The 27,571-nt window shown below is 45.2% G+C and overlaps 1 protein-coding gene across 3 annotated transcripts; it reads left to right on the plus strand.

Annotated features, from left to right (window-relative positions):
• Positions 1–533: 533 nt before the first annotated feature.
• On the plus strand, positions 534–26,739 carry tnks1bp1 (tankyrase 1 binding protein 1). Of its 3 annotated transcripts, none has more exons than XM_076284855.1 (12): positions 540–731; positions 3,826–5,060; positions 6,097–8,215; positions 18,126–18,226; positions 18,810–18,975; positions 19,781–19,943; positions 20,515–20,648; positions 21,684–21,729; positions 22,192–22,325; positions 24,547–24,731; positions 25,241–25,338; positions 25,529–26,739. In XM_076284855.1, exons 2-11 carry the CDS (start codon positions 3,841–3,843, stop codon positions 25,323–25,325), a joined length of 4,353 nt encoding a protein of 1,450 aa, XP_076140970.1. In that variant the 5' UTR covers positions 540–731; positions 3,826–3,840; the 3' UTR covers positions 25,326–25,338; positions 25,529–26,739. The 3 variants fall into 3 exon arrangements, with proteins under 3 accessions (XP_076140971.1, XP_076140970.1, XP_076140968.1); XM_076284853.1 differs by having other exon boundaries at positions 541–731; positions 21,684–21,741; XM_076284856.1 differs by lacking the exons at positions 19,781–19,943; positions 20,515–20,648; positions 21,684–21,729; ... (2 more) ...; positions 25,241–25,338; positions 25,529–26,739 and adding an exon at positions 19,415–19,746 and having other exon boundaries at positions 534–731.
• The last annotated feature ends 832 nt before the right edge of the window (positions 26,740–27,571 follow it).

Here is a 27,571-nt window from a genome sequence, read left to right on the forward strand (position 1 = left end):
GGAAAGGGGTAGGCTGAACCAAATATCCTTATGGCAACTGTTCAAAAACTTCGACATCTTGCTCAAAGGCAAGATAATCTTGAACTATTTATTTAATAAAATCGTTAGAGTAGTATAATTTAACCAGGAGCCATATGATGCGTCGAATAGACATATGGATGGAAAAAAATATGAGGATTTTGATCATGATGTTGAAGACGGTGTACTGAAGAAAGCTGTTCAAAATGAAAGTGCTTGATATCATGGATCATGTTTTGGATTCGGGTGATGCTGGACCCGCCTCCTACCGAAATTCGAGAGGAAGGGAAGAATTTAACTTGAAAAGTTGCCAGCAATGCGTGGCTCTCTTAATTCACCTTGAGAAATATTTTTGGAGGTCCTTTTAATTCCCAGCCACATTGGTATTAGCAATTGCGTTTGTTGTCCTCTGGAGGATGCCTTCTCATCTCTTTTCTATTGGCAGTGGGTAAGGTCGAATCGTCCTAAACCTGTTTGTCCGGTCAGAGAAAACGAAAAGCTTACGTCCTAGGTGGGAGGGGCTCCAGACTCCTGCTCATACGCCTTGCATGAGATTTCAAGGCAGTGGATCTCGCTATTTGTCAAATGTTTCTCAGCTACGCTTAGTCTAGGCTGTGGCAAGTATTTACCTGGAACTAAAGAAAAGGGATTTACTACCCATCCTAGTGTTCTTACGCTTTCCGATGGAGTTGGATTAGGATTTCTACTAACCGGTAAAGTTCGTTTTTATCTTTAACTCATGGTTTTAGGTGATGTTTACATAAGCTGTCTGTTGGCTTGGGGCTGATAAATGTCCGGGTGGATATGAAACATCTGGGAACTCGGCCTTTGTGTCTGTATGCTGCTCCCCAATCTGGAGACTGTTGCATGTCACCCATGCAATCTCTGGTACCAATTCATACTTTTGAGTTTGTGTGACAGTCTCTCTTTCTCTCTCTCTCTCTCTCTCTCTCTCTCTCTCTCTCTCTCTCTCTCTGGGTATGTATCCATCCCGCTCTTTGGGTTCATAGACAGACCGTTCATTGTGACCTGCCTGCATTTATCAGTAACTTATTAGTGGCAGGTGAAGGTTGGTTTATATGTCAGATGTGGCTACCTGGGGCATAAAACAGCATGTGGCAGACTTTTAGGTCAAAGTTCCCCCCATCTAATTTGAGATGTTTATCAAAGGGAGAGCATATTGACCTCAATGGTCAAGACTTTTAAAGAGTTCATATAAGGAACACCACACTTAAGGACAGTCTTTTCCTTAAACCCTCCATGGTCAGCGTGTTTCTCTCCAAAGTCCCAACCCACCACTCTCCTTGTGATCACATTATACAATTTAGGCAGAGCGAAGCATACCAGATTAGTGATGTTATTCGATCAACTCTCTGGAAGTTCGTTCAAAATATCTTTGCCCTCAGCTGGCCTTGCGTTGAAGTTTCCTTGATCAAAGAGCGCTCTCACTGGCAATCCACCAAACAGGAATTGGCTTGAATTTCATGCTCAGCAAATAGAATTTTCTTGCCAGGAACATCAGGAGGGTTAACAGTTTGTGACTGATGAGAGATCCTCTGATTGCAGTGCTTATTTTTCCTGTAAGGCCCCACGGTGGTCGAGGAGCAACACTCTTGAGTCCTTGTCCAACAAAGAAAAGCAAACTCACATCCCTCGAGCATGGCATGCAATCGGGCATATATTAAAGCCTTTTTAGGAGGAGGTTGTGTTACTCGCTTATACAGAGTGATTACAGACAATGTTTTCAGCAGGAAGCTGCTTTCAACAGAGCTTTCCTTCAGGGTCTGTTTCTCAGACTGTGTACATCGTTTCACCCCCGAAACATCAGTGTGTAGTCGGACCGGTTGTGCCATGCTCCCGTACAGGAAAAACTTGACAGAGACAGAGGGTTTTACCCCATGATGGAAGGGAAACCGGTAACCCTGCCTTGCCTTAAGTGATATGGTTCATACATTGAAACACTGTAAACATTTTTCAGCCTTTTTTACACAACCACTCTGTCGACGCACACCCTATGAGCTATCCCTTTCCTAACTCCCATATTAGCAAATCCAGGTCGTATCCAAGTCTACTCAGGAAGTCATGCAAACAAAACATGCCTTGATATGAGTCATTTGTGGCTAATTGGAGGAGTACTGTGGGAAGCAGAGAACATAACAACATACGCCAGGGAGACTTTAGGCTCTGTGGTAACACTCAGCCTTCTTTTCTCTGTTTGCTTCAGTGTGTGTGTGTGTGCTTAAAACAGAGAGATAAGAGATTAGGTTGTAACTTGCCCAGGGTGGAGAACTATACACAGTGTGGCAACAGGGTTAGCCTCAGAGTTGTTTTTGGATTGTCGTGAATCAGTTCCGAGTTTTCTTGCCGACACTATGACAGAAACCTCATTCTGCAATTTGTTTTACCCAAATCCACCATGCATGGTTTGCCATGCAGTTAACAAAGGAATGTATTCTCACAGAGAAACAAAGGGCATATTTTTAGTAACAGCTGATTACAAGAGAAATTCTTGAGAAACAATGAAGCAATTTTTCAGGTGGTGTCATTCACTCAAGATATCAGGGTGTGAGTCTTGCACTTACTCAATCTCTATTTATTTGGAAGGGTGATTTACCAATGCCTTCAAAAATCTGGCTTGACCAGATTGCAACCACCTGGCTTTCAAACACCTACATTCAATTCAGGTGATTTAGGTGTGTGTCATATCGACCATTTATTTAAAGTCAAGCTACAAGCAACAATGGTCTTGAGTTTATGGGAATGAGCATTAGTCTAAGGTCAAATCTGACTTAGTGTCATTTGCCTTGGGAAGTACAATCAGAGACTTTCTAATGTAGAGACACAGCACTCATAGAAATTCAATCCAATTTGACAATTGTCTACACATATCGCGCCCCTTCCGCGGCAAAAAAGTCGACGTGAATACATTGTGCCAATCATGTGGTGTGTTGTGAATACATTGTGTCAATCATGTGTTGTGATCTCACCGCTGGATCAAGGTTGGTGTCGTGAAGCCTTGCGCACGCGCATTTCTGCCGAAATATAGTGGAGGGACTTGCCTAAAAGGACTTTGGTACAGTGTATGAAGTATGAACATTTTTGCATTATATTGCGTTCTTTGAGTGTTTTCCACCAAACAGAGTAGAGACTTTGACCACCATGAAATATTTGTGTGAGCTCTATGCTTTTCAAGCCTTTAAATAGCAGTTGTGGTTGAAAATTGCCGATACACAGAAACAGAAAGTGTGAGAACAAGTTAGCAAGAGAGCCATCGTTCTGTCGAAGTTGATGTCAGAGGGTGTGTCAAAGTTCTCACAGCTAACGCTTGAATGTGAGATCTACACTTCCGAGTGGCAAAGTCAAGGCCCAATTAAAGGAACCCCTTGTGACACACTCTCCCACACAAAGAATATATTTGGAGTAATAATACACACATAGCATCTCTTTCTTTCTTTCTCTCTCTCTCTCCCTCTCTCTCTGTCTCACACACACATACACACACACACACACACACACACACAGTCACATTCCCTTTACACAACATAACTAAGAAATGTAAACTAAACTAAAAGATTATAAGTAGAGAACATGAACTGTACATTCCTCCCCCCCCCCCCCCCCCCCCGGCAAGGCTGGTGGACATGATATCTTTTACAACGTCTGTACAGTTTCTTTCTTTTATGTCTTTTGATAACAGATGCTGAGAACAAGACATACCTCATTGTTTGTTAAGTTTAACACAGTACAGCTGACACAGCACATGGAGTGCCTCCCCTAAGTTATATTATGTTTCTCTTCCTTCTACAGGTGTTGTGTGTAGCCATGGCTACGCAGGTGGGAGTAAACTCAGGTGAGGGCGGGCAGACCCCCTCTCCGGGGGCCAGAAAGCCCAATTTAGCCCCCAAACCTCACCTCATGCCCAAGCCTTTCACCCTGCAGAAGACACCCATCCGTCAAATAGCCGCTCCGAAGACCTCAGTCAGTAAACCGGCCTTGCAAACCACTGCCCCAGCCAAGCCAGTGCCAACCACTACCCCAAAGCCCACTCCGAATGTCCCAGCAAAGCCAGGCCTTTCCAGTAGCTCTCAACTAGAGGCGACTGCTTCCACTCCAGCAGTCAGTCCTAAACCTACTCCTGCTGTGGCGGCAAAACCAGACAAAGCCATTTGCGATCCAGATGTTGCGTCCCATGCTACTCCAGAAGCCACTGCCTCAAAGCCTGAACCAGCGAGCCTTTCAAAAACTCCCCCACCTGTGGCTCCAAAGCGCACACCTGTCGTGCCAACCAAACCAGACCAGGCTAACATTATCAAGCCAGACTTACCTAAAAGTAGTGATAACAGTGAAGGTAGTACGGTCTCCACAGAAGAGCTGAACCTGCCAAAGACCAATGATGTTGGCGTAAAGCTAAGAAGCAAGCCTAAGTCTATAGGTATCTCAGATCGTCAACAGCACGAAGAGGCTCTGAAAGAAGGTCAGGGGCCTGACGAAGCTGAATCTATCTCCAGTCCAACCACAGAGACCTCAGACGGCAAAGCCAACTCTCGATGGCCCATCCGGAAGCGTCTTTCGATGGAGCTGACCTCCAGGTTCGAGTCCCTATCCGTCCCTCCAGCAGTTCCCCTTCGGCCGAGCAAGGACAACAACCAGGAGCGGTCGGGCAAAAAGGAGCCGATCGTTCCCCCAGGAGGACTCAAAGACCGAGGATCAGATGCAGTCCAGACCACTCCAGATGAACCGGATCAGAAGCCCAAACCCACAGTGGTGCCCCGGAGAGAGTGGAGGAAAAACGAAGAGAAGGAAAATGAAAAAGAGAACGAGAAAGAGAAAGAGAAAGAGAAAGACAAGGATGAATCCAGTGGCGGCTCCATTAAACGGCGGATCAGCATGCTGCTGGACTCCTCCGCCGCCTCCCAGCAGCGAGAGTCCACCAAAAGAGAGGAGCAGCCACCACCATCACCTGCTGAGATCTCTGTGGATGTCAAGCAGAGAATCAAAGAGCTGAAATTGGATGTTGGAGTGTCAACAGACACCACAAGAGGGTAATTTGAGTCTTCTATTCCGTCCACATACATTTCATACATATTTTGCAACCTCATCCTTTTGCAATTTCATATCAACACTATGTGGACAGAAGTATTTGGACGCCTGCCATTACACCCACAGGAACTTCAATGGCCGCCCATTCTAATCCCTAGGTATTAATATGGAGTCAGTGCCTCCTTTGCACCTGTAACAGCTGCAAAGCTGCACTCTGTTATAAAAGATTTCCACAAGATGTTAAGAGTGTCTGTGGAAATTGTTGCTGACTCATTCATAAAGCGTACTTTGTGTATTTGTGAAGCTTGGCTTCTAGTTCATCCCAAACGTGTTTGATGGCATAACCATCATCAATTGAGAAACCTTTTGTCTATGGGCCAGTCAGTTCTTCCACACCAAACTCACTCAACATTGTCTTCATGGACCCTGCTTTGTGCACTGGGGTACAGTCATGCTGGAACCAAAAAGGGCTTCCCCGAAATGAAAAATGTCTCCAAAATGTCTTGGGACACTGAAGCATTAAATTTCCCTTCTCTAACCTCTGAAAAACAAGCATTATACCATTGTCCCTCCACAAGCATGACTTCACAGAGTGCACAAAGCAAGGTCAAGGCAAGACATGTTGAAGAGATTTTTGGTGTGGAAGACTGACATGACTCATCAAACACCTTTGGGAGGAACTGGAACAGACATTGCAAGCCAGGCCTTCTTGTCCAACACGAGTGCCTAGCCTTACAAATGCTGGAAGTGGAAGCTGTTTTAGCTGCAAAGTGGGGATCAATTCCATATTAATGCCTATGGATTTAGAATGGGATGCTATTGAAGTTCCTGTGGGTGTCATGACAGGCATCCGAATACTTTTGTCCATATAATGTTATCATGTGTTTAATCAGAGCATTCACATAGCATAAATCACACCTTCTCATGTGCTCATGTGCCAGTGCTAGTTATTAAAACCACTATACACATCAGACTGAACTGAATGTGGATGCTAATTGCATTTAGTGCTAGACTAATCACCTTTAATTGTGTTTGCAGCTCTCCATCCCAGAGACCATCAGAGAAATCACCCAGCAGGTCTGCAGAGCTGACAGCAGAAGGAGACTCGGCGACAGCCCCGGTCCTGGTGGAGCACGCCGTCAACAGTGTACCTGCCGTAGGTGTGTGTGCGGTCAGTGAGAGTGTGGCCTTGGCTCCTCTGGAAGACAGAGCCCTGACCCTCCGCCGCTCTGGAGGGCCTGGTGTGCTTGCAAAGCAGGAAGAGGAATCCTATGGAGAGGAAGAGGAGGAAGAGGAAGAAGATGAACAGGTAGAAGAGGGAGAGGAAGGCACAGGGTCCAGCCCAATGCCTCTCTACCGCAGGACAGAGAGCCAGCTGGAGGCTGAGAAAGACACGGAGCGAGAGAAGGAAGAGAAGGAGCGAGAGGAGGAGAAGCTCAGGCTGGAGAAAGCGAGGGAGAAACAACAAGAGGAAGAGCTGAAGAAGCAGAGAGAGGAGGAGAAGCAGAGAGAGTGGGAGCGATTGCAGCAGGAGCGAGAGAAACAGCTGGAGGAGGAGATGAGGAGACAAAAAGAGGAGAAAGAGAGGGAGAGACTGAGAGAGATCGAGCAGGAAAGAGAGAGGGAGAGATTACGGCGGGAGAAGGAACGTGAAGAGGAGGAGAAGAGGAGAGAGAAGGAGGAGGAGGAGAGAGAGCGACTCCGAGAGGAGCAAAGGAAAAGAGAAATGGAGGAAGAGATGGAAAGGCAGAAGAAAAAGGAGGAGGAAGAGAGGCTAAAGAAAGAGGAGGAGGAAAGAGTGACACTGGAAAAGGAGAGAGAGAGACAGAGAGAAGAGGAGGAACGAATAAGATTGGAAAAAGAAAGGCAACGGCAGAGAGAAGAGGAGGAAAGGCTTAGGTTGGAAAGAGTGAGGGAAGAGGAGCAGAGAAGACAGAGAGAAGAGGAGGAAAGAATAAGATTGGAAAAGGAGAAGGAACGACAGAGAGAAGAAGAAAAGCTTAGACTAGAGTGGGAGAGGGAGAGAGAGGAGGAGATGAGGAGACAAAGAGAGGAGGAGGAAAAAATAAGGATAGAAAAGGAGAGGGAGAGACAGAGAGAGGAAGAAGAGATGCTGAGGCTGGAAAAAGAAAGGGAGAGGCAAAGAGAAGAGAAGCGAGAGAGAGCAAGACAGAAGGAGGAGGAAGAGCGACTAAAACAGGAGCGAGAGAGGGAGAGACGGAGAGAAGAGGAGCTACGGAAACAAAAAGAGGAGGAAGAAAGGATGAGACTCGAACAAGAGAGAGAGAGACGGAGAGAGGAAGAAAAGTTGCAAGCGGAGAGGGAGAGAAAAGAGGCAGAAGAGAGAGAGAGACAACTGGAGAGAGAAATGGAGAGACAAAGAGAGGAGGAAGCAAGACAGAGGGAGGAAGAAGAACGACTGAAGAGGGAAAGGGAGAGGCAGCGAGAAGAGGAAGAGAGGCTTAGACTGGAAAAAGAAAGAGAGGAGGAGAGGAAGCGACAGCGGGAACAGGAAGAAAGGGACAGGCTCGAAAAAGAGAGGGAGAGACGGAGAGAGGGAGAGGAACGACTTGAGAGAGAAAGACAGCGACAGAGAGAGGAGGCAGAGAAGCAAAGACTGGCCGAAGAGCAGCAGAGACAGTTGGAGGAAGAGAGAAAGAAGAAGGAACAGGAGGATAGAGACCGGGCCCTTGAACAAGAGAAAGAAAAACAGAAACGGAGTGAGCAAGAGAAAGAGAAAAACACAATGAAAGAAGAAGAGAAGCAGTCAGCGCCAGTGAAAGAGGAGGTTGCAACATGCGATGATTTGATCAGTTTTGACATGGATGAGCCACCGTCTGCTCCAGCAGCCCAATCCGTCCCGTCCAGTGCTGCTTCCCGCACTGCCCCCCAGCTGGAGCCGGAGGTCACCTATGATAACCACTCAGTGGGGACGTTCCGGAGGTGGGGCACCAAACCCAGACCTTCACGCAGACTCCACCAGGATGAGAGGCCCTCTGCTGGGGTCGAGGTCTCTGTGAATGGAAGCCCCCTGGATGATGGCCCACAGAAATCAGATGTGGAGCCTTTAATTGCAGCTGAGCCACGTGCTCCAGAGCCAGAGCGCAGGCAGCCCACCCTGGCGCCCTCTGCTCAGGAGGAACAGGAAGAAACCAAGGTAAGCTTTAATCAGTGTCTCTTTGTGTGTGTGTGTGTGTGTGTGTGTGTGTCTGTGTGTGTGTGTGTGTGTGTGTGCGTGTGTGCGTGTGTTTGTGTGTGCTTGTGTGTGTGTGTGTGTGTGTGTGTGTGTGTGTGTGCGTGTGTCTGTCTGTGAGAGAGAGTGATTGAGTGTGGATTTTTAATCCTACATGTACTTGCTTGTATGACAGAGAGAGAAAATAAATGTGTTCTTGTGATCACACGCAAGATAGAACGTTGGTATGACGGCCGCAGACGAACCTGAGAAAAAAAAATGAGACAAAAATTTGGGAGGGGAAAAGACTTAGGGAATGAGACAGATAGTAAAGGAAACGATGGAGTCCATATTGCCAGATAAGTGATAGGCTGATAAGCCTTTTAAGGGCATGCAGTTAGCCTGGAATTTCCCACTGGTTTGACCTGGTAGCAGAGTGGCCTCATGATGTCAGGAAACTGCAGAGGGAGTCACATGCACATGAATGCCGGATTAACGTTTGACAGAGAGTAATGAACGAGGTGTTTCACTGAAACTCGCAGACCAAAACACACACATTTGCACACACACATACATACATACATACAGTACACACACACACACACACACACACACATACACACTCAAAGACACGTAAAGGCGACAAAATCACAATATGAACACTTATCTGCCCTCTGCCACTTCTTATCTCTAACCAGCCAACACCAATCACAAACAAAAGTTCTATTTCAGTTAGTTAGCTGTTTTAGACATGCTATGACAAGCTCTGTGCAAGGACCACAGACATGGTTTGACAAGACCTATGCAAGGAAGTGCCAAAAGGTTTCACACACGAACATAAAGAAATGCCTAAAGTACACACGCAGGGCCTCTCCAAAGCCATTTTTAGATGTGCTGAAATTCCTGTGAAGGACGGATTCAACAAGAGTAGGAAATCCTGACTAGAAAAAAAAAACAAGGAAATGGTTTCCCTCCAGACATCTGTACCGCCCTCTAGTGGGAGATGTCCATCATCAGGAGACTCTTCCCTGAAGTTCTGAAGTGTTTTTTTTATCTATATACTTGATCTGAGACTTATCTATCTTGCTTGCCTCAGGCGCCCTTTGGTACCTTGTTGTGGGGGTTGAGCACCAAACATTTGTTAGCATTTTCTACGGAAAAATACACACCAGTAACTAGTGCAACTAAAGATAGCAGGACTGTTAATCATTGTTTTATTTTATCTTTATATCTGACTGGATTGGATTTCTTCCAGCCTACTCAGTTGTACACTGTCTTGGTTGAACACATCAGACAAATGAGCTTATGTAAATGGCTGCATGTAAATGTGTGATGCAAATAGATGGCCATTATGGAGGAGATGAGATAAGTAACTTAGAGTAGTCGCCCTTTTTGTATCTCTGTGCTTCTTGTGGAGTTTCTTTTCATGTTTTTTTTGTTGTCCTAAGCTGAGCTGAATGCTTGCACATGATGATGATGCTAACAATAGCCCACATTAGCTGCAAATCAAATAAAGGGTTAACTTTCTGTGACGGCTGACTTCCCCTGAAAATACAGCTCTTCTGTGGTTTACCTCGTTTTTTTTGTAAGCGTCTAAGAACAGAAGGTAACTGAATGTACGTGTATGCTTGTATGTGACTGTGAAGTGGACAAATTTCGAGTGCAATAAGCCACAAAAACGCTGAGTGTCAGATAAAATGGCTGATAGGACAACATTTTTGGTTGCCCATTTAAGGACGTGTTTCTATTTTCATCTGGGTTGAGTCTTGTGCTTTGTCGCGACATCTGCTCAGAGTGTTGGGACGAAGGCAGAGATGGCTGTGGGAAAGGATGGGGGCAACATCTGGGCTTGTCATCATCATCCTTTCCCCTTCTCTGCTTAGTCCTTCATTTTTCCCTTTATTACTCAGATTTACGATTACAAATAGTAATATTAATGTCCGTGCCACGCTGAAAATACTCCACTCTGATTCGCTGGTAGGCATCTCTACATCAGAATACCCTAAGTTTTCCTATGTCGCCATTTCATCACATCATCATTTTCACGTCAGTCATAGCTCCGTTCACTCCTCTCTTATCCCTCATTGGCTGGTAGACGTTCCTACATGAAATACCCTTAAGTCTTCATATTATGTCCGTCATCATCATTTTCATTTATTAATCATAGGTCCTTGTCACTTCTAGTAGTCTACTCAAATGTGGCTGGGATTCATGACTAGTAGTGCTTCTATGCAGACATGCAACATCTCTGGGGAGTGTTTGATGTGTAAACAGCAGCTGGACTGTTAGAGGATGTACTCACGGACACATCCCTGTAGGGTCCTCACAGAGAGAATGGGCCAGAGGAAGTCTCACTGAAAGGACAGAAAGATGAGAAGGTCAGTCAGGACAAGATAAGGTAGACCAGAGCTGTTAACAAAGATGAGGCCTTTGGTCAGAGGACACTGAATGACTGTTGAAACATGCTTAAATGGTGCTCACAAGCTATGCATGGATAGATAATATTCAAGGTCTAGTGGTAGACATAATATGTAACACACAACAGAGAGGCCAAACTAGTCACCATCAGCAGAAAAGAAAGAAATCATCTCTGTCTGGCATCGTCAGTTAGATGAGGTTACTTTGTTGTGTGACCAGCAGAGGGCACTGCTGCTTATGTTGTTTTTGGGGGAGGGCTTTTTTTCTGTGACTTCCTTTTGGGGGAGGAGTAGGGGATGGGGGATTGCCTTATGTTTATGTCTTGCAAAAACTAACAGCATTTAGCTGTATTTTGGAGTGGTATATCCCCAGTCTTTTGTTACAGTCATTATCTATTTTTGATCAAATGTTTACTTTACAGTTGCATGTCAGATGATGACAGTGCCATGGTATTTGTATGAAACTGATGTGAGCTGGTAAGCTGTTGAACTGTTCAGTGATGTCAGCTCAATGTCACTTGCAGTCAGGAAGGGGGATGTCTTTTAATGTGTACACAATATGTCAGACTCCTATTTGGCAGACAAACCTGAGGTATCCATTAGACTGAAGTGGTTAGACAGACACAAATATGGAGCGTCATCCCTGGCAAAGAGCTGTTTGTGTAGGAAAGTTCACAGTGTTTGCAGTCAGAGCCACAGCATTTTCTCTCTTTACCTCCCTCTCCCCCTCCCTCTATCCCCCTTTCTCTGTGGCTCTTTGATGCAAGCATTGCATAAATACCAAACATGGTCTCTAATGGAGACTAGTTTCTCCCTCTCCTGGGTTCCTAGCCCCTCCCAGTCTCCTCCCCTAGCTGAACGATTGCCTCCTCCTCTTTCTCTCCTTCTCTTTTTCATTCTCTTCCTCCCTGGCACTCTCCCCCTCTCTTTTATTCTCCCTCTCTCTCTCCCCCACTTCTCTCTATCTCTCTCGCTCACTGTGCAAGCAGAAAAGGGCCAGTGAGAGAGGGAGATAGAGAGAGAGAACGAAACACTGCCATGCCAAGACCCATGGTTCACACCTTCCCCCCCTCCTCTCCCTCCCTCCCTCTCTCACTGCCTCCATCCCTCTCTACCCCTCACACACAGACAGTTCTCTCTTCCACACGTTTCATTCACTCTCTTCAGCACTCTATGGAAAGTCCTGAACACGTACGCAGCCAGTAGGTTGTGCGTGTGTGTGTGTGTGTGTGCGTGTGTGTGCGTGTGTGTGTTGGCAGGGCTGGGGCTGCGCTTGTTTGGAGGTGTAGGAGGACGGCCTTCCTCTCTTTTCCGGTACCTGCCCTTACCTGCAGCAGGGAGAGGCAAAAGAGCGAGAGAGAAAAAGAGAGAGAGAGAGAGAGGGGGGAGTGTATAGCTTGTGCTACCGGGAACTTTTCGCAGCTGTCTGAACAGAGTGCAGCTTTGTATCTGCGATTCCCTCTCCTCTCGTCTGCCTCCTTCAGCTGTGGATCGGAACAAGATGGACTGAGACAGAGAGAGAGAGAGAGAGAGAGAGAGAGAGAGAGACTGGGAAAGGGCACGAAAGGAGGAGGAATAAGGATCGAAATCCATGGCCAATCCATACCTGAGCTAACATTTTGACTTCTGAGTCATCTACCTATTCAACTCCGGGATTTGCCTCTTCTCGTTGGACTGAGAGAAAACGGGGAAGCGACGGATCTCCAGGTGGTACATGCCGACTTGCCTCCACAGAGCGCAACTTGACAGGTTGGGTGTGTGACTGACGGAGAGTAGGAGACGCGGGGGGAGATAAAAACAGTGATAGAGAGGCTGTAGTGACAGTGATTAGAGTGTGTTGAGTAGAAAATGTAAGATAGATCAACACACTGAAAACTGATTGAGGTGTTACAGATAGTGTCTGGGTTTTGTATTTGTGGTATGTACTTAGTGCAGACCACTGGACTATTGGACCGCACCAGCTGTTATCGCCGTGAGACTGTATGAACGTTTGTTGACTGTTTTCCCATGGCAAACAGTGTTACAGTCAGACATATTACATAAACCTAGGAATTAAGCCATTAGTTTACTCATTACATGTACGTCATAATTGACTACGGAGTGGATTAAAAACTAGGAAGAGGCCTGTTGAGTGTTAAACAGTTATAGTTAATTGGATTTTTATGAAAAATGATTAACCAGTTGATTAAACACTAGGGAGGGCTTTTTTAACATTTTCATTGGTCAGATAGGTTTTCACTGACAGCGATGATTAGACAGGATCACTAGTAGACGTGTTTGAGAGATGAGCTCATTAGCAAATGTGGAGATTGCACCGGTCAGCTTTGAGATCTTTGTGGACATGAGGACATGGCTTCTGAAGAATCTGGCATGACCCACCCTGTGCTGTATGTGACACTGAGCCACATGGATACGACTGACTCGCCGAAGAGACCTTGTGACTGAGGCATTCGCTGAATGTAAGCAAAGCGCCGCCACCAGAGCATTTGCGGTCGAGGCTTTTCTGGGAACAAAGCCTCTACACACACACCCATACACACACACACACACACACACACACACACACACACACACACACACACACACACACACACACACACACACACACACAGACACACACACACAACGCACCTCGGAGTGTTTGGCTCATACCTACAACTGACTCAAAACAGACTCAAAGCCATATTGGACCTACTCTGTTGAAACTCTGCTGGAGGACCAGGATTTGGGCAGCCTCTGCAGTGACCAAGGTTTTTTGGAGATCACTCCACTCACCACCACCCTTAGGATGCAGTATCTGGGTGACAAGCTGACCACTGCCCAGGCCCAGGTGTCCGGCTGGGTGGGCAATGTGCGCCGCTCCCTCCAGGGGGCGCTGGACGTGGTGTCAGGGGCCCTGCAGCAGCGCGGCTCGCAGGGGGCCGAGGAGACGGGGGAGACGGAGGGGGACGACTCCGGAGCCGGGGGACACGGGAGGTTCCAGAGGGCCGTGATGCCACTGCGCAGCCTGGCGACCCGGAGCAGGCGGTCACTACGCAGCCTCTCACTCCGCGGGCACCAACGGCTCTCCTCACGGAAGCGGCCGGCAAATGGGGATGCTGTAAGGCACCTTTTACAAACACACACACACACACACACACACACACACACACACACAGTCACTTTAGCCTTCATCTCTGGAGGCTCAGGCTAATACAGAGTGTGTCAGCGGCTAGGAATGTTGTTGTTTGAGGAGGTACTTCTTGACTTTCTTCACCTCAGTCACTTAACGTTTTGTGTTTATAATGCCACACTAGTTCACATTCTCAGGATAACCAAGTTAAATTAGTGAACTATTTTGTTTGTGTTGCATTTAAGGATGCATGAGTGCATGTATCTGATCCTCCAAGTGTGGATTTGACTGAAAATCCTTTGATAGATGAAGGGTTATTATGAGGCAATTTGCGCTGAGGATTTTGCAGCTTAGGATAGCAGAGGGATGAGTACAATGCCTCAGCTACAGATTCAGGCTTGTCCGAGGCAAAACTTTCACTCGGCTGCCAAAGCTGGTGCTCCCCACAAACGCTCCCCGCTAATCTCCCTCTTCCTCCACTCCTTTTCTCACGCAACACTCCTCCCGCACCTACTCGCCGGACCCTTCCTGTCCCTCCCTGACTATCCTCCCACTCAGAGCCACAGGCACATCCGTCCGTCTGTTCCGTCCCTCACAGTCCATCTCTCAGTGTGTCCCTCAGTATCTTCTGGACGCCCTCTTATCTGTTTTGCTCTGCAGTCTGCAGCAGGACCCGGATTCTTGAAATAGTCCTAAAGCGACGTCTCGTAACGGCTCTTACAGCAGCACAACTCAAGCCATTCATCAGTGTGCTCTGGGATGCGTGTCTGCTTGCTTAAAAGGAATCTCCTACAGCAACTAGAAATACAAATTGAATTGCATGGGACAAGCCTCGCTACCATGTGAAAGTGCAGTACAGAGCACATCTCTCATTTGCGCCCTGAACTGGCACTCATGCATTCAAGACTATGGGCACAATGTTTATCACAGAGTAACATGTAATTAACTGCTAAGCTTGGCACAGCTTGGTATAAATATGTTCATTTTAATGTTAATGTAGTGTTTATTGATGTCATTTTTGTTGCTGCAGACTAAAGCACCTGCTAAGGACTAAACATAACATCTCTGAAAGAATGTCGGCCATTTTTAGTAGTCACAGAGATGATGTCCGATGGAACTAGAGGTATGTCCTGCCAGTCCCAGAGCACGGAGGGGAGGGATGTGGAGAATGTGATGAGCGTGTCAGACAGACTGACAGAGATACGGAGAGAGACACAGGCAGGAAGTGGTCTGGTATCCGCTGGCCTGTCACAGGGACACTAACAAAGGCCAGCGCACAGAAACCTTCAAGTGTGCTGAGGGGTTGTTATCTGTGAGAAGGAGAGCCACATGTCTGTGTTTGTGTGTGTGTATGTGTGTGTCTGTGTCTGCGTGTTAAGATGCTACTCATGTTTTAAACACAGCACCATGCTGTTTCCGCCACTGATATGTGTGTTTGGGGGATGGCCTTCAATAGTTCCCTAAATAAGTGACATGTACTTCCTCCTATGCCTGTCATTTCATTAACTGTTTTTTTAACCTCCTGTTGTGGGCTCTTCAGTGAGCTTAGGGGAGCCTCTTTCTGAAGGGCTTTGTGCTTCTGTGTGTGGGACCCACCACCTTGCTCTCTCTTTCTCTCTCTCTCTCTCTCTCTCTCTCTCTCTGACTCCCTTTGTTTGTGGGTAGTAGGTAGAGGTGAACAACTGTGGAGTAGGTGTGTGTGTGTGTGTGTGTGTGTGTGTGAGATAAGAGGCCCCACGGGCTTGTTTCCATATGCATGTTTTATTCCTGGAATGTTTGAGAAGGGTGGAGATGAGGTTTTGAGTGCATGTGTGTGTTTGTGTGTGTGTGTGTGTGTGTTAGGAGTCTGCCACTGAGATTCTGAAGAGCCACCTTTGTGTGGCTTTGATAGCCCAAAACACTAGTGGCCTCTGTATGACAAAGCTCCCGCACTGAGGATACGGGGCGTCTCAGAAGAGACTTTTGTGGAATCCTGCGCTGTCTGAACATGTCAACCCCCCTCTCCTCCCTTCATCCTCCTCTTATTTTATAGTTTGTCTGGTCTGTATGCTCTTCCACTCATCTATTCACTCGCTTCCTGGAGTGCCACCTGGAGAAACATAAAAGTGATACTGAAGTGGGGTATTACTCTTCGAAGAAGACCTTTATACTTAGAGTGCCTTTCCCTCAAAAGCACAAACAGATGTTTTATGTCTCGTTATCCTAATACATCACAATTTTATAACCATAGGTGTGGTTTTTTAATAAAGGCTTAAAGAGTGAGGCGGTGGTTATTTAACAGCAGTGAGTCATTATCTGGCAACCTTGGTGCGTGATCTGGCAACCATGCCTCGTGATTTGGCTGCTCTGATTCATGATCTGGTAGCCCTGTGTCACAATCTGGCAACCTCAATTTATAATCTGTTAGCCGTGTGTCATGATCTGGCAACCTTGATTCATGATCTGGCTTCCCCAAGCTGGTCGCTGGTGGCAGGGGTGGGTGTGGGTGGGGGTGTGGGTGTGGGTGGGGGTATGGGTGGTGTGAGGTGGCAGTTTGTCCACAGGAGCAAGAGCAGCAGCGGCTGCGTCAGTGAGGCGTTGCTCCCCTCCAGCTCGCCTCTGTTTGTTTTTGGTTTAGTCATAAGTGCCTTACATGGCTGTTCTGCCAGACAGAGAGAGAGTGCAGGAGAGAGAGGGAGAGAGAGGGAGAGAGTGCAGGAGAGAGAGGGAGAGAGAGGGAGAGAGTGCAGGAGAGAGAGGGAGAGAGAGGGAGAGAGAGGGAGAGTGTGCAGGAGAGAGAGAGAGAGGGAGAGAGTGCAGGAGAGAGAGGGAAAGCGTGCAGGAGAGAGAGGGAGAGGGAGAGAGTGCAGGAGAGAGAGAGAGTGCAGAAGAGAGAGAGGGAGAGAGAGGGAGAGAGTGCAGGAGAGAGAGGGAGAGCGTGCAGGAGAGAGAGAGGGAGAGAGAGGGAGAGAGTGCAGGAAAGAGAGGGAGAGCGTGCAGGAGAGAGAGGGAGAGAGTGCAGGAGAGAGAGATGGAATGGTACGGAGAGTGTGAGACATAGAGGCTAGAGAGGACACAGTAGAGGGAGGAGGGGAGAATGTGTAAGAGATGCACGGGGAGACAGAAAGAAGGAAGTTGTGTGTGTGTGTGTGTATTACTAGGGAGATATTTACATATGCAAACTGTAAAATAATGTCAGTTTGCCCCCTCATTGCTGCTAATGGCGGGTCCCTTTGAACGACTGCCTCTGTCTACTTGACGCTCCCTGCTCCGAGGCTGAGCCTGGCTTACCTGCAGAACAGGAGTGCCTCAGTTCCTGCTGGTTCCTGTCTGACCACGTGAGTCAGTAGGCAAATCAGCCCTCTATGGGCTGCATTCATACTAGCCCACGGGGACGAAGGACGATAAGGGCTGTGTTGCAAATGAAGGGTGTGTGTGTCTGTGTGTGTGTGTGTGTTTGCGTGTGTGTCTGTGTCTGTGTGTGTCTGTGTGTTTTTGTGTGTGTGTGTCCGTGTGCGTCTGTGTGTCCGTGTGTGTGTGTTCATCAGCAGTTCCAAGGTGCTGACACCATAGCAGGAGTCTGTGCAGATGCATCACATCACTCCTACCTCGCTGTCACTGTTTACGAGGTTGTGTGTTTAGTTGCCCAGTAACCGGGCGTAGATGCATGCTTTGGCATGTGTTACCCAGTTAAACAATCATAGATTGAGGGGATATTACAAATGTGTGTGCGCCTGTGTTGTTTGTTGCATTCTTCAGAGCTGTGTGTGTGTGTGTGTCTGTGTGTGTGTGTGTGTGTGTGTGTGTGGTTTCGGTGTTTATTGAGGACGGCTTGCCCTCCATGACCACCTCATTAAAAGATGCATGGTTCGCTGCCTGTCTTTCTTTCTTTCTCTCTCTCACTCACTCACTCTCTCTCACTCACTCACTCATACACATACACAACACACAGACAGACACACACACACTCACACTCACACACATCTACTGTTCATTCTGTAGGGCTTTCCATTGCTCCCCACATACTCATTCACTAGACCTGGATGTATTGAGTTCCCTCAACCAAATAGACTTCCTCAGTATGGAATCCCCAAACAGAACCATGAGTCTGACATGACCACCTCACATCTCTGGCTCTCTCTAGCATCTGCTGCTACATGTCTGTAGCCAGGCAACTAGACCATTGTGTTCTGGTCTGTTGTAGCAACTGCTAAGGTCCAGTGAGTGTTGGGAAACTTCCTGTCCCACTCTGGACTATCTCTGGTAGTGCAAATCAATCACTGCAGGACGTCAACGTGGATCACATGTAACAGTTAATTATCTCTCTTTTTTATCTCTTTCTCTGCCCTTCTCTCTTTCTATTTCACTCCCTCATTCACACATGCAGGAAAAGCTCAAAAGTGCAGTGGATGAGTCCAGGGTGCAGGACACTGACGCTTTGATACCAGATTCCGAGACCCATGACGACACCCACGAGCCAGACAATAGGTGAGCGAGCATGCCAGCAGCCCAGCCTTCTGTTTTCTTTAATGACCAGTTTAAAGCCCACTAAAGCTCCTACATTTTATTTGCCACAACTCTGAGGCTTCATCAAAACTTCTTTTTTTTCCCTTCCATCGCTACATTATGTAATGTCTTGGTCAGAACCCAGCCCTTGGATCAGACTGTGCTTACCATTATTACATTAAATAATCATCTCTTTTCAGTCATCTCTCTTATTCCTCAGGTCATGAGGTTTTGTAGCTCTCAGTTCAGCTGAATGCTCTCATTCACCTCATAACGTGTCCTGTGTGTGAACTATTAGATTGTTCACACTGTCCTCTTGTGGTGATGTGTAAAATTGCAAGATTTTGTTTATGTTTATTGCAGAATGTGTTACTTTGTTCTAAATTTTATGTCATTAATGTGAGTGAACTTGTTTTCTTTCTTCACTATTAGTGACTTACAGACAGATGAGAGTGCCTCTGAACCTTATTTCAGTGATCTTCACTTGTTTGTGTATTATTATTTTTTTCATATGTGTATTTTTTCATATTCTATAATTGTGATATGCTCTAATTTGGTCTTTTAGCCATACTGCTGAAAGAACTAAATCTCCAGAGATTGTTGTGCCTGAGGACACAGTCACTGAAGATGAACCTGAGGCTGAACTTGAGGCTGAACCTGAGGCTGAAGATGAAGCTGACACTGTTGACAATGATCTTCCCTCAGAGCCAGAGCTCCCTCTCTTCCCTGAGGTAACACTTTCAGAGATGCCAGTCACAGAATGTGTGGATAAGATGGAGCATGTTTTATCTGTGCAGTGTTTTTTTATGAATAGGTGTGGCATCCGCCAGTATGGGTGTGGTGTGTGTGTGTGTGTGTGTGAGTGTGTGTCTATTAGAAGTGTAAAGATACACATTCGTACCAAAACGTTTAGGTAGTGAGATGTGTACCAAAGGCAGTCTTAAACAGTAATCAACAGTAGGCTTTTTTGCGTGTGGACGTTTCAAATTTGAGTTCCCACACAAACATATTAAGTGGCGGACCATATGTCAGCTTAGTCAATTAATGTCAAAAAAACATTTGACGCCTTTTCAAAATACCATTCCCGTTGTGTTCTATGTGTGTTCTTCAGGTCACTGTGCCTCTGTGAATTGTGGACTCAAATAAATATGTTCTATGTGTGTTCTTCAGGTCACGGCGCCTCTGTGTGAATTGTGGACTCAAATAAAGATGTTCTATGTGTGTTCTTCAGGTCACGGCGCCACTGTGTGAATTGTGGACTCAAATAAAGATGTTCTATGTGTGTTCTTCAGGTCACGGCGCCACTGTGTGAATTGTGGACTCAAATAAAGATGTTCTATGTGTGTTCTTCAGGTCACGGCGCCACTGTGTGAATTGTGGACTCAAATAAAGATGTTCTATGTGTGTTCTTCAGGTCACGGCGCCTCTGTGTGAATTGTGGACTCAAATAAAGATGTTCTATGTGTGTTCTTCAGGTCACGGCGCCTCTGTGTGAATTGTGGACTCAAATAAAGATGTTCTATGTGTGTTCTTCAGGTCACGGCGCCTCTACTGGACTCCACTGTTCTGCGCTCGAGGGTGGAGCTGGGGAAGAGAAGGAGCACACGGACACGGCCACCGAAAGCCAGTCGCCAGAGCGCTGCCATGCCCACAGTACAGGAGGCCTCCGCCCCTGACTGGAGGTTCTGTGACACTGCAGGTTGGTTGTTTTGACAACTGCAGTGGACAGTGACACAGTGATTCATTTGAGCCATGAGCTGTGACTAATGTGGTTAAAGGTGCAAGTGAAAAGGAATATCAAAAGCAAGTCAAGCCTGTTGAACCAGCATAGCAAACTAAAACCAGGGCACATTCCTCAAGTGACAGTAGAAACTATTACACTGGTGGTTTTCATTTTTTTTTTCTCATCTATATAGGCTACATGTAGGAAATGCAAGAGATTTTTTGTATCCGGATAGCTGAAACAACAGGTTATTAGTACAAACAAACAATGGATCAAAATATCTCCAAAGTTAGTTCATGATAATGTCTAGGCCTTATGTTTTCTAAAAACACAACGAACCATGCTCATTGATATGTTGGCCATTGCTGGACCAAGCTTCCACCAGCATAGAAAGGCAAACAAATGATTGGGGCTGTGAGAGAACGCTACATTGCTAGTTAGTGGTCCATGTTTAGTTTAGTTTCAAGGGATGTACCGGTATGTTATGCATGTTTTTGGTAATAGTGTTTGTGATTTTTTTTAACACATAGATCTTTCTCTCTTGTAGATGGAAAAGTGCATTCGTCTAAAGAGGAAGAGTCCAGCTCTGAGGATGAGCAGCCTCGAGAGAAAGAGGCCATACCTCCCCCCTCCCAACCTCACAGAGTCGCCCTGCCAGTGATGGACGCTGCCGCCCTTAAGGTAAGAACTAATGACCGTAAGGAACCACATTCTACAGGTGGCCCAGGTGGAGGGTACTTGCCCATTCATTACACTTGCTGGGAAAAGTTACCTATAAGTGGATAAACTGGTATGATATTTGAAGTGGAGGAGGTATAAAATGCACTGCTGATTGCCTGCAGAGTTTGGATGGTTTTGTGGTCTGTGGGGTAGTGAGTGTTCACTCATGACATTAGAGTCATGATGGTATAATGAAAACATGAAGAAAAGCATGCCATGGTTAATGTCAATTTGTTAACCATTGTTGATGTCGTCTCTGATGCTGAAGTGTGTTTTTCCTGACAACGCTATTATTATTGCAAAGCTCTCTTACCTTGAAATAGATGTCATACTGCCATCTAGTGGTGGATAGAGGAGATTATGGATTCTGGGGGGTATTCCAAGTATGTGGTTTAGTGACAAACCTGGGTAAGTTAACTCAAACTAAGTGGTAAACCTCCTACAACAAGAGCCCTATCCCATTGTTTTGTTAGGAGAATGAAGCCATACAGCTCTTCTATTAGGAGGTTTACCACTTACTCTGAGTTAACTTACCCAGGCTTGTCACTAAACCACATACTTGGAATACCCCCCTGGTACAGCTATGATCTTGGTCTTGTTATTATGATTGCACAGTGTGAGAGTGATGTCCATCTAAATTAAAGCGTGTGCAGACACAAAGTAATAGAATGCTTTACCATATTTCATTCATAGTTGAGCTTCATTGTTGTGTGAGACTAAAAACAGACTTATTCAGTGTACAGTCTGCTTCATTGTTGTGTGAGACTAAAAACAGACTTATTCAGTGTACAGTCTGCTTCATTGTTGTGTGAGACTAAAAACAGACTTATTCAGTGTACAGTCTGCTTCATTGTTGTGTGAGACTAAAAGCAGACTTATTCAGTGTACAGTCTGCTTCATTGTTGTGTGAGACTAAAAGCAGACTTATTCAGTGTACAGTCTGCTTCATTGATGCGGACTCATCAGGGAGTTTGTTATTGTTTACGTTTCTCTCAGGCTCGTCTGTTTGGGAGCAAGAGACGAAATGGGGAAGGAGCAAAAGGTGCGCGCACTGGTAAAAACACTGATGTTTTTAATTTAAAAAAAATGTCATCTATGTTGGCTACATGTAGGAAATGTTTTGCATTAATTTTTTGTATCCAGATAGCGGAAACAACAAAGTTCATTTTTAAGACTTCTGGCCAGGCTGCTAGTACAGACAAACAATGGATCGAAATGTCACTAAAGTTAGTCCATGATAATCTGTTTCCCTTTCTGTGCTGGTGGAACTTTGGTCCAGCATCGGCTAACTTATCAATGTTGTGTTAACCACCCTTGTTGTTTTCCACTCATTTTGGAAAACATAAGGCCTAAACATTATTGGGGATGTGAGAGAACGCTACATTGCTAGTTAACAACTGGTGTTCCTTTTTTAGTTTAGCTTCAAGGGATGTATGTTATGTATGTTTTTGGCAATAGTGTTTGTGATTATTTTTTTTAACACATAGATCTTTCTCTCTTGTAGATGTTAAAGTGCCTTCGTCTAAAGAGGAAGAGTCCAGCTCTGAGGATGAGCAGCCTCGAGAGAAAGAGGCCATACCTCCCCCCTCCCAACCTCACAGAGTCGCCCTGCCAGGAATGGATGCTGCCTCCCTTAAGGTAAGAACTAATGACCGTAAGGAACCGCATTCTACAGTCAGTGCTTGAAACCAGGTGAGGTCACTTCCCCATTCATTACACTTGCTGGGGAAAGTTACCTCTAAGTGGACAAACTGGTATGACATTTGAAGTGGAGGAGGTATGAAATACAGACAGATTGCCTGCAGAGTTTGGATGGTTTTGTGGTCTGTAAGGTAGTGAGTGTTTTCTTCTTAGAATAATGATGGAATATTGAAAATATGAAGAAAAACATGTCATGGTTCATATCACTCTGTTAGCCATTCTTGATGTCGTCTCTGATGGTTGTATAGCTTTTAGGACACTATAGAAGTGTGCTCTTCCTGACAATACTAGTATTATTACAAAGCTCTCGGTAACACTTTATTTTAATGTGTCGCTGTTACAGTGTACCTACCTGATTAGGTACAGTGGTACAACCTGTGTAACAACATGTACTATCAGGTACTATCATTGTACTTGCATTATGTATTTGTGGGTACCTACATATAGTTGTTACATTGTAATACTGAGTGCTTTTACAAAACTTTGCCAATTTGCCAACATTTTCATCAGAGGCAAAGAGCTGACCTGAGACCTGCTGGATGGGGTAAATCTGGTCATGGTAGATTTGATATACAAACCATTCTTAGCTCCAGTCAAGGCCTCATTGTCTTCAGTGTACATGTAACAGCTGTGCTGCTACAACCTTGTTACACTTTGATACAGTGGAATAAACGTATTAAGTGTACCAGTTAATTACTTACATGTACATATGACATGTATGTTGTGTCTTCGATGTCTTGGAACAGGTCTACTAATTCACATGTACTGTGTGGTGTAACAGCAGACACGTTTCAATTACAGGATGCATGACATCATTGACAGGATGTATATAATTTGTACATGTAAGTACTTAACTGGTACACTTTATTTTAATGGGTTTATTCCACTGTATCAAAAGAGTAATAAATGTGTACCGACACAGTTGATACATGTACTACAGTATGTGGGGTAATGGCAGACATGTTCCAAGACACCAATGACACAACATACATGTAATATGTAATTGTAAGTACTTAACTGGTACACTTAATTTTAATGGGTTTATGCCACTGTATCAAAGAGCAATAAATGTGTACCAACACAGTTAATATATGTACTATGTAGTGAATTAGTAGACCTGTTCCAAGACATCGAAGACATAACATACATGTCATATGTACATGTAAGTAATTAACCGGTACACTTAATACGTTTATTCCACTGTATCAAAGTGTAACAAGGTTGTAGCAGCACAGCTGTTACATGTACACTGAAGACAATGAGGCCTTGACTGGAGCTAAGAATGGTTTGTATATCAAATCTACCATGACCAGATTTACCCCATCCAGCAGGTCTCAGGTCAGCTCTTTGCCTCTGATGAAAATTTAGGCAAATTGGCAAAGTTTTGTAAAAGCACTCGGTATTACAATGTAACAACTATATGTAGGTACCCACAAATACATAATGCAAGTACAATGATAGTACCTGATAGTATATGTTGTTACACAGGTTGTACCACTGTACCTAATCAGGTAGGTACACTGTAACAGCGACACATTAAAATAAAGTGTTACCAAACTCTCTTAGCTTGAGATAGTTGTGTCATACTGCCATCTAGTGGTGAATAGGGGAGATTTTGGACAAGTTCTGGGGGGTATTCCAAGTACATGGTTTAGTGACAAACCTGGGTAAGTTAACTCAAGAGTAAGTGGTAAACCTCCTACAACAAGAGCCCTATCCCATTGTTTTGTTAGGAGAATGAAGCCATACAGCTCTTCTATTAGGAGGTTTACCACTTACTCTGAGTTAACTTACCCAGGCTTGTCACTAAACCACGTACTTGGAATACCCCCCTGGTACAGCTATGATCTTGGTCTTGTTATTATGATTGCACAGTGTGAGAGTGATGTCCATCTAAATTAAAGCGTGTGCAGACACAAAGTAATAGAATGCTTTTCCATATTTCATTCATAGTTGAGCTTCATTGTTGTGTGAGACTAAAAACAGACTTATTCAGTGTACAGTCTGCTTCATTGTTGTGTGAGACTAAAAACAGACTTATTCAGTGTACAGTCTGCTTCATTGTTGTGTGAGACTAAAAACAGACTTATTCAGTGTACAGTCTGCTTCATTGATGCGGACTCATCAGGGAGTTTGTTATTGTTTACGTTTCTCTCAGGCTCGTCTGTTTGGGAGCAAGAGACGAAGTGGAGAAGGAGCAACAGGAGGGAAAGGAGGAGGAGGAGGAGATGGAGGAGATGGAGACGGTCAGAAAGACGGACCCTCCCCATCACCCCCAATCCCAGCTGCCCGCTCCCCCCATGGACCCCGAGTACTGCCCCCTGTGGGAGCAAAGGAGGGCGGGTAAGAGAACACCCCATTCTCAAGAAATGTTCATATTAATAGTAATATTACTGGTAATCCTGGTTCAACTCATGGATTAGTTGCATGTGTGGCTTAGCCCTAGCAGGCTAGCATGGCTTGCTGTTTATGATTATAAAATCATATAGAAAAGCCAGATTACTGAAATAATCATATATGTAATCCACTTACAGGATTAGATAGATACATTTATTTCCCTCATGGTCAACATCAAACAAACACAAGAGAAACATAAATCACATGTATCTTGCACTTCAGTAAACTGCACAGAGACCCAACTTACCAACATCCACTAGAAATGCACTCTTACTCATGCCTTGCAGCTAGTACCTCTCAAAAGATGTTTTTCACAAAAAGTCTTTAAAGAATTCTCTGAGCCCTCTAAAATACTCTGAAATCAGCCTGCATATCATTCCTCATGAACGTGTAGCATGTAGACAGATTCTCATTATATAATATTGTCCGATAACGTTTGACCCCTGTGACTCCAGGGCCAGCCCCTCACCACTGTGGCTTAAGGAGCTGAAGTCCAAGCAGCGACTGAGCCAGCATGGTCAGCCTGACACCGATGCGTAACCTGGTCCAACAGGTAAGACTTTAGCTCGCCCACTTGCATCTCCATAAAAAGATGATTTGAAATCAGTTAATGTCAGTCATTCTACACACAATATGTTATATTTTAAGACAAATGCCTTGTAGGTGGAGACATACTTGACAATACACCTATAGTCTGATTCTGATTGAATGATAGATTTACCTTTGCCTGTGCCTGTCTACAGGAAGTGACATCAGAAGATGGTGCCCTGCTGAATCCCAGATGACACCGATGTTGCTGCTGCTATCGCTGAGCTTCCTTCCTGACAGCCATGCACCGTGCCTTCTGGAATTTTCTCATGAATTGACCACACATAGCATGACAGAGGTTGGGGGCGGGCGACCTCCTCTTGCTCAATGCCATCAGTAGATCCCTGGGTTTGTGACCGCCGGGTCAAAAGGGATTCAAACTTGAACAGACTTTACCATCCAAAAGGATTGACTGAGGTGCTGACACAACACAACACCATGCTAAAGGAGGAGAAGAGATGTGGATGCAGCAAAGACCACATAAGACCACTTTAGTCTTCTTCAAGATGCACTTTAGGGCGATGAGACCACAGGACTAAGTGCCTCCAAACTGAGTTTGGTTTTTTATTTTTTGTAATCCTGGATCGAAAAAAAAAAAAAATTGTATATGCTTTGCGATGACTATGCATTAAGCAAGCAGGTAAACACCACGTCAAACCTCTGTATATTTGCAGATCTTCACCATAGAATACATATTAATCACTCTCTTTGTTATGTTCACTTGCTCTTGTTGATGTACATACACATTCCCATGTCTGTTGAGAAGAATGCTAAAGCTAATTCAGTCTTTTCCTATGTGCCAGTAAGAGGCCTTCTGTGCTCAGTGTTTCTGGGTCTCTCAGTCTTGAGACTGAGGGGTGCAGGATGAGGTAGCCTCATATCTGATCCCAGGTCAGCTATTCACATCCTGCTATGCCAAATGGAGACAGTCAGACAATCCCCTGTCCCATTCGCTGCCATTATCTGTGTGTCTTGCCATTCTATTCCAACCAGTGCCAACTGCCACCGATGCTGGCACTGATGCAATCGCTCTGCACACCCGTGGCACCACTCTTAATCCAGTTTCCAGAACCGCTGCAATGCCACTGCCATGGCGTGAGCACTTTTGTTGAGACTTCTGATTGGCCACCATGAAAATGATTCATTGTAATTTACATCAATCCAACTCGTTTGATGACTGAGTGATTATGGATCATGTAATTGTTTTTACTTGTCTTTTTACTTTGCTAACTTCTCTGAGTCTGTCATTTTTCTGCAAAGCTATATTTTTTCTGTCAATAGGGAGACATTTTACATATGGATGGGTAATATATGTATTTTAAAAAGCAATCATGGGAATTCTCTATTAAAATCATTTTGATGGGGATGCGTGTGTCTATGTGTGTTTTACCTCTACACTGCTAAATTCTTTGGCCTACATGTTCATACATTTAAACAGTAAGGAACAGGATTTAAGTTTAAGGGCTTTCCCTCTAGCGACTTCAGGTTATTTTCCTTTGGAGAGACACTTCCTCAAAGAGGCGAGTCACTTTATTTGAGATCAGAGGTTTAAAGAGCCTTAAGACTGGACACAGACTCAGACAGAGGCCCATCTCCTTCTAGCATTCCCTGGATTATATGTACCTGACTTCCATGGTATAAATAGATTATTTATACACTCACACCTTCCATCCAACTGCCCAGATATTCTTGAATTTCCCCTGGGGATCAATAAAGTATCTATCTATCTAGATATAAACTTAACAACCTTGACATGTACTTCAAGGTCATACTATTACCTGTAATGGAACTCATTCTAATTTGTACTCAGTGCCAAGTATCAGTCAACTGATACACTGAAATTTGTCAAATGGATCTCGGGTCCTTCTGAATTTGGTAAAAAAATTCTCAAGGTCATTGGGGACAGATTTAATTAAAAAAAAATGACAACATGGAAGTGTGGCATGGGGGAAATGGGGATCTGGAGCTAGAGTGCAAGAAGAAAGGGATAGAAAGAGAAAACATAACAGACCTAAACCTGACCGGAGGGAGGGGGTGAGAGAAGCACCTGGACAGACACACAGATGCTGGACAGAACTCTCCACTGGATGGGTGTGGCCAGAAGCCCAGAGAGAGAGAGTGCCAGCGAGTGAGGTAGAGTGAGAGAGAGAGCGCGGGAGAGAGAGGGCTGGTGTGCAGGTTTGTGCTGAGTGGGTCTG

This window comes from Alosa pseudoharengus, unplaced genomic scaffold, assembly GCF_046254945.1.
Source record: "Alosa pseudoharengus isolate Yale_2024_CS ecotype anadromous, Long Island Sound unplaced genomic scaffold, YU_APseudo_1.1 YU_APseudo_1.1_scf_14, whole genome shotgun sequence".
Classification (NCBI taxonomy): domain Eukaryota; kingdom Metazoa; phylum Chordata; class Actinopteri; order Clupeiformes; family Clupeidae; genus Alosa; species Alosa pseudoharengus.

What these genes read in the sequence shown, in the direction of transcription:
- tnks1bp1 (XM_076284853.1), top strand. Translation starts at nt 3,841, where the DNA reads ATGGCTACGCAGGTGGGAGTAAACTCAGGTGAGGGCGGGCAGACCCCC. An exon ending in TGGACGCTGCCGCCCTTAAG is followed by an intron (nt 20,649 to 21,683) that starts GTAAGAACTAAT and finishes CGTTTCTCTCAG; the next exon opens with GCTCGTCTGTTTGGGAGCAA. An exon ending in TGGATGCTGCCTCCCTTAAG is followed by an intron (nt 22,326 to 24,546) that starts GTAAGAACTAAT and finishes CGTTTCTCTCAG; the next exon opens with GCTCGTCTGTTTGGGAGCAA.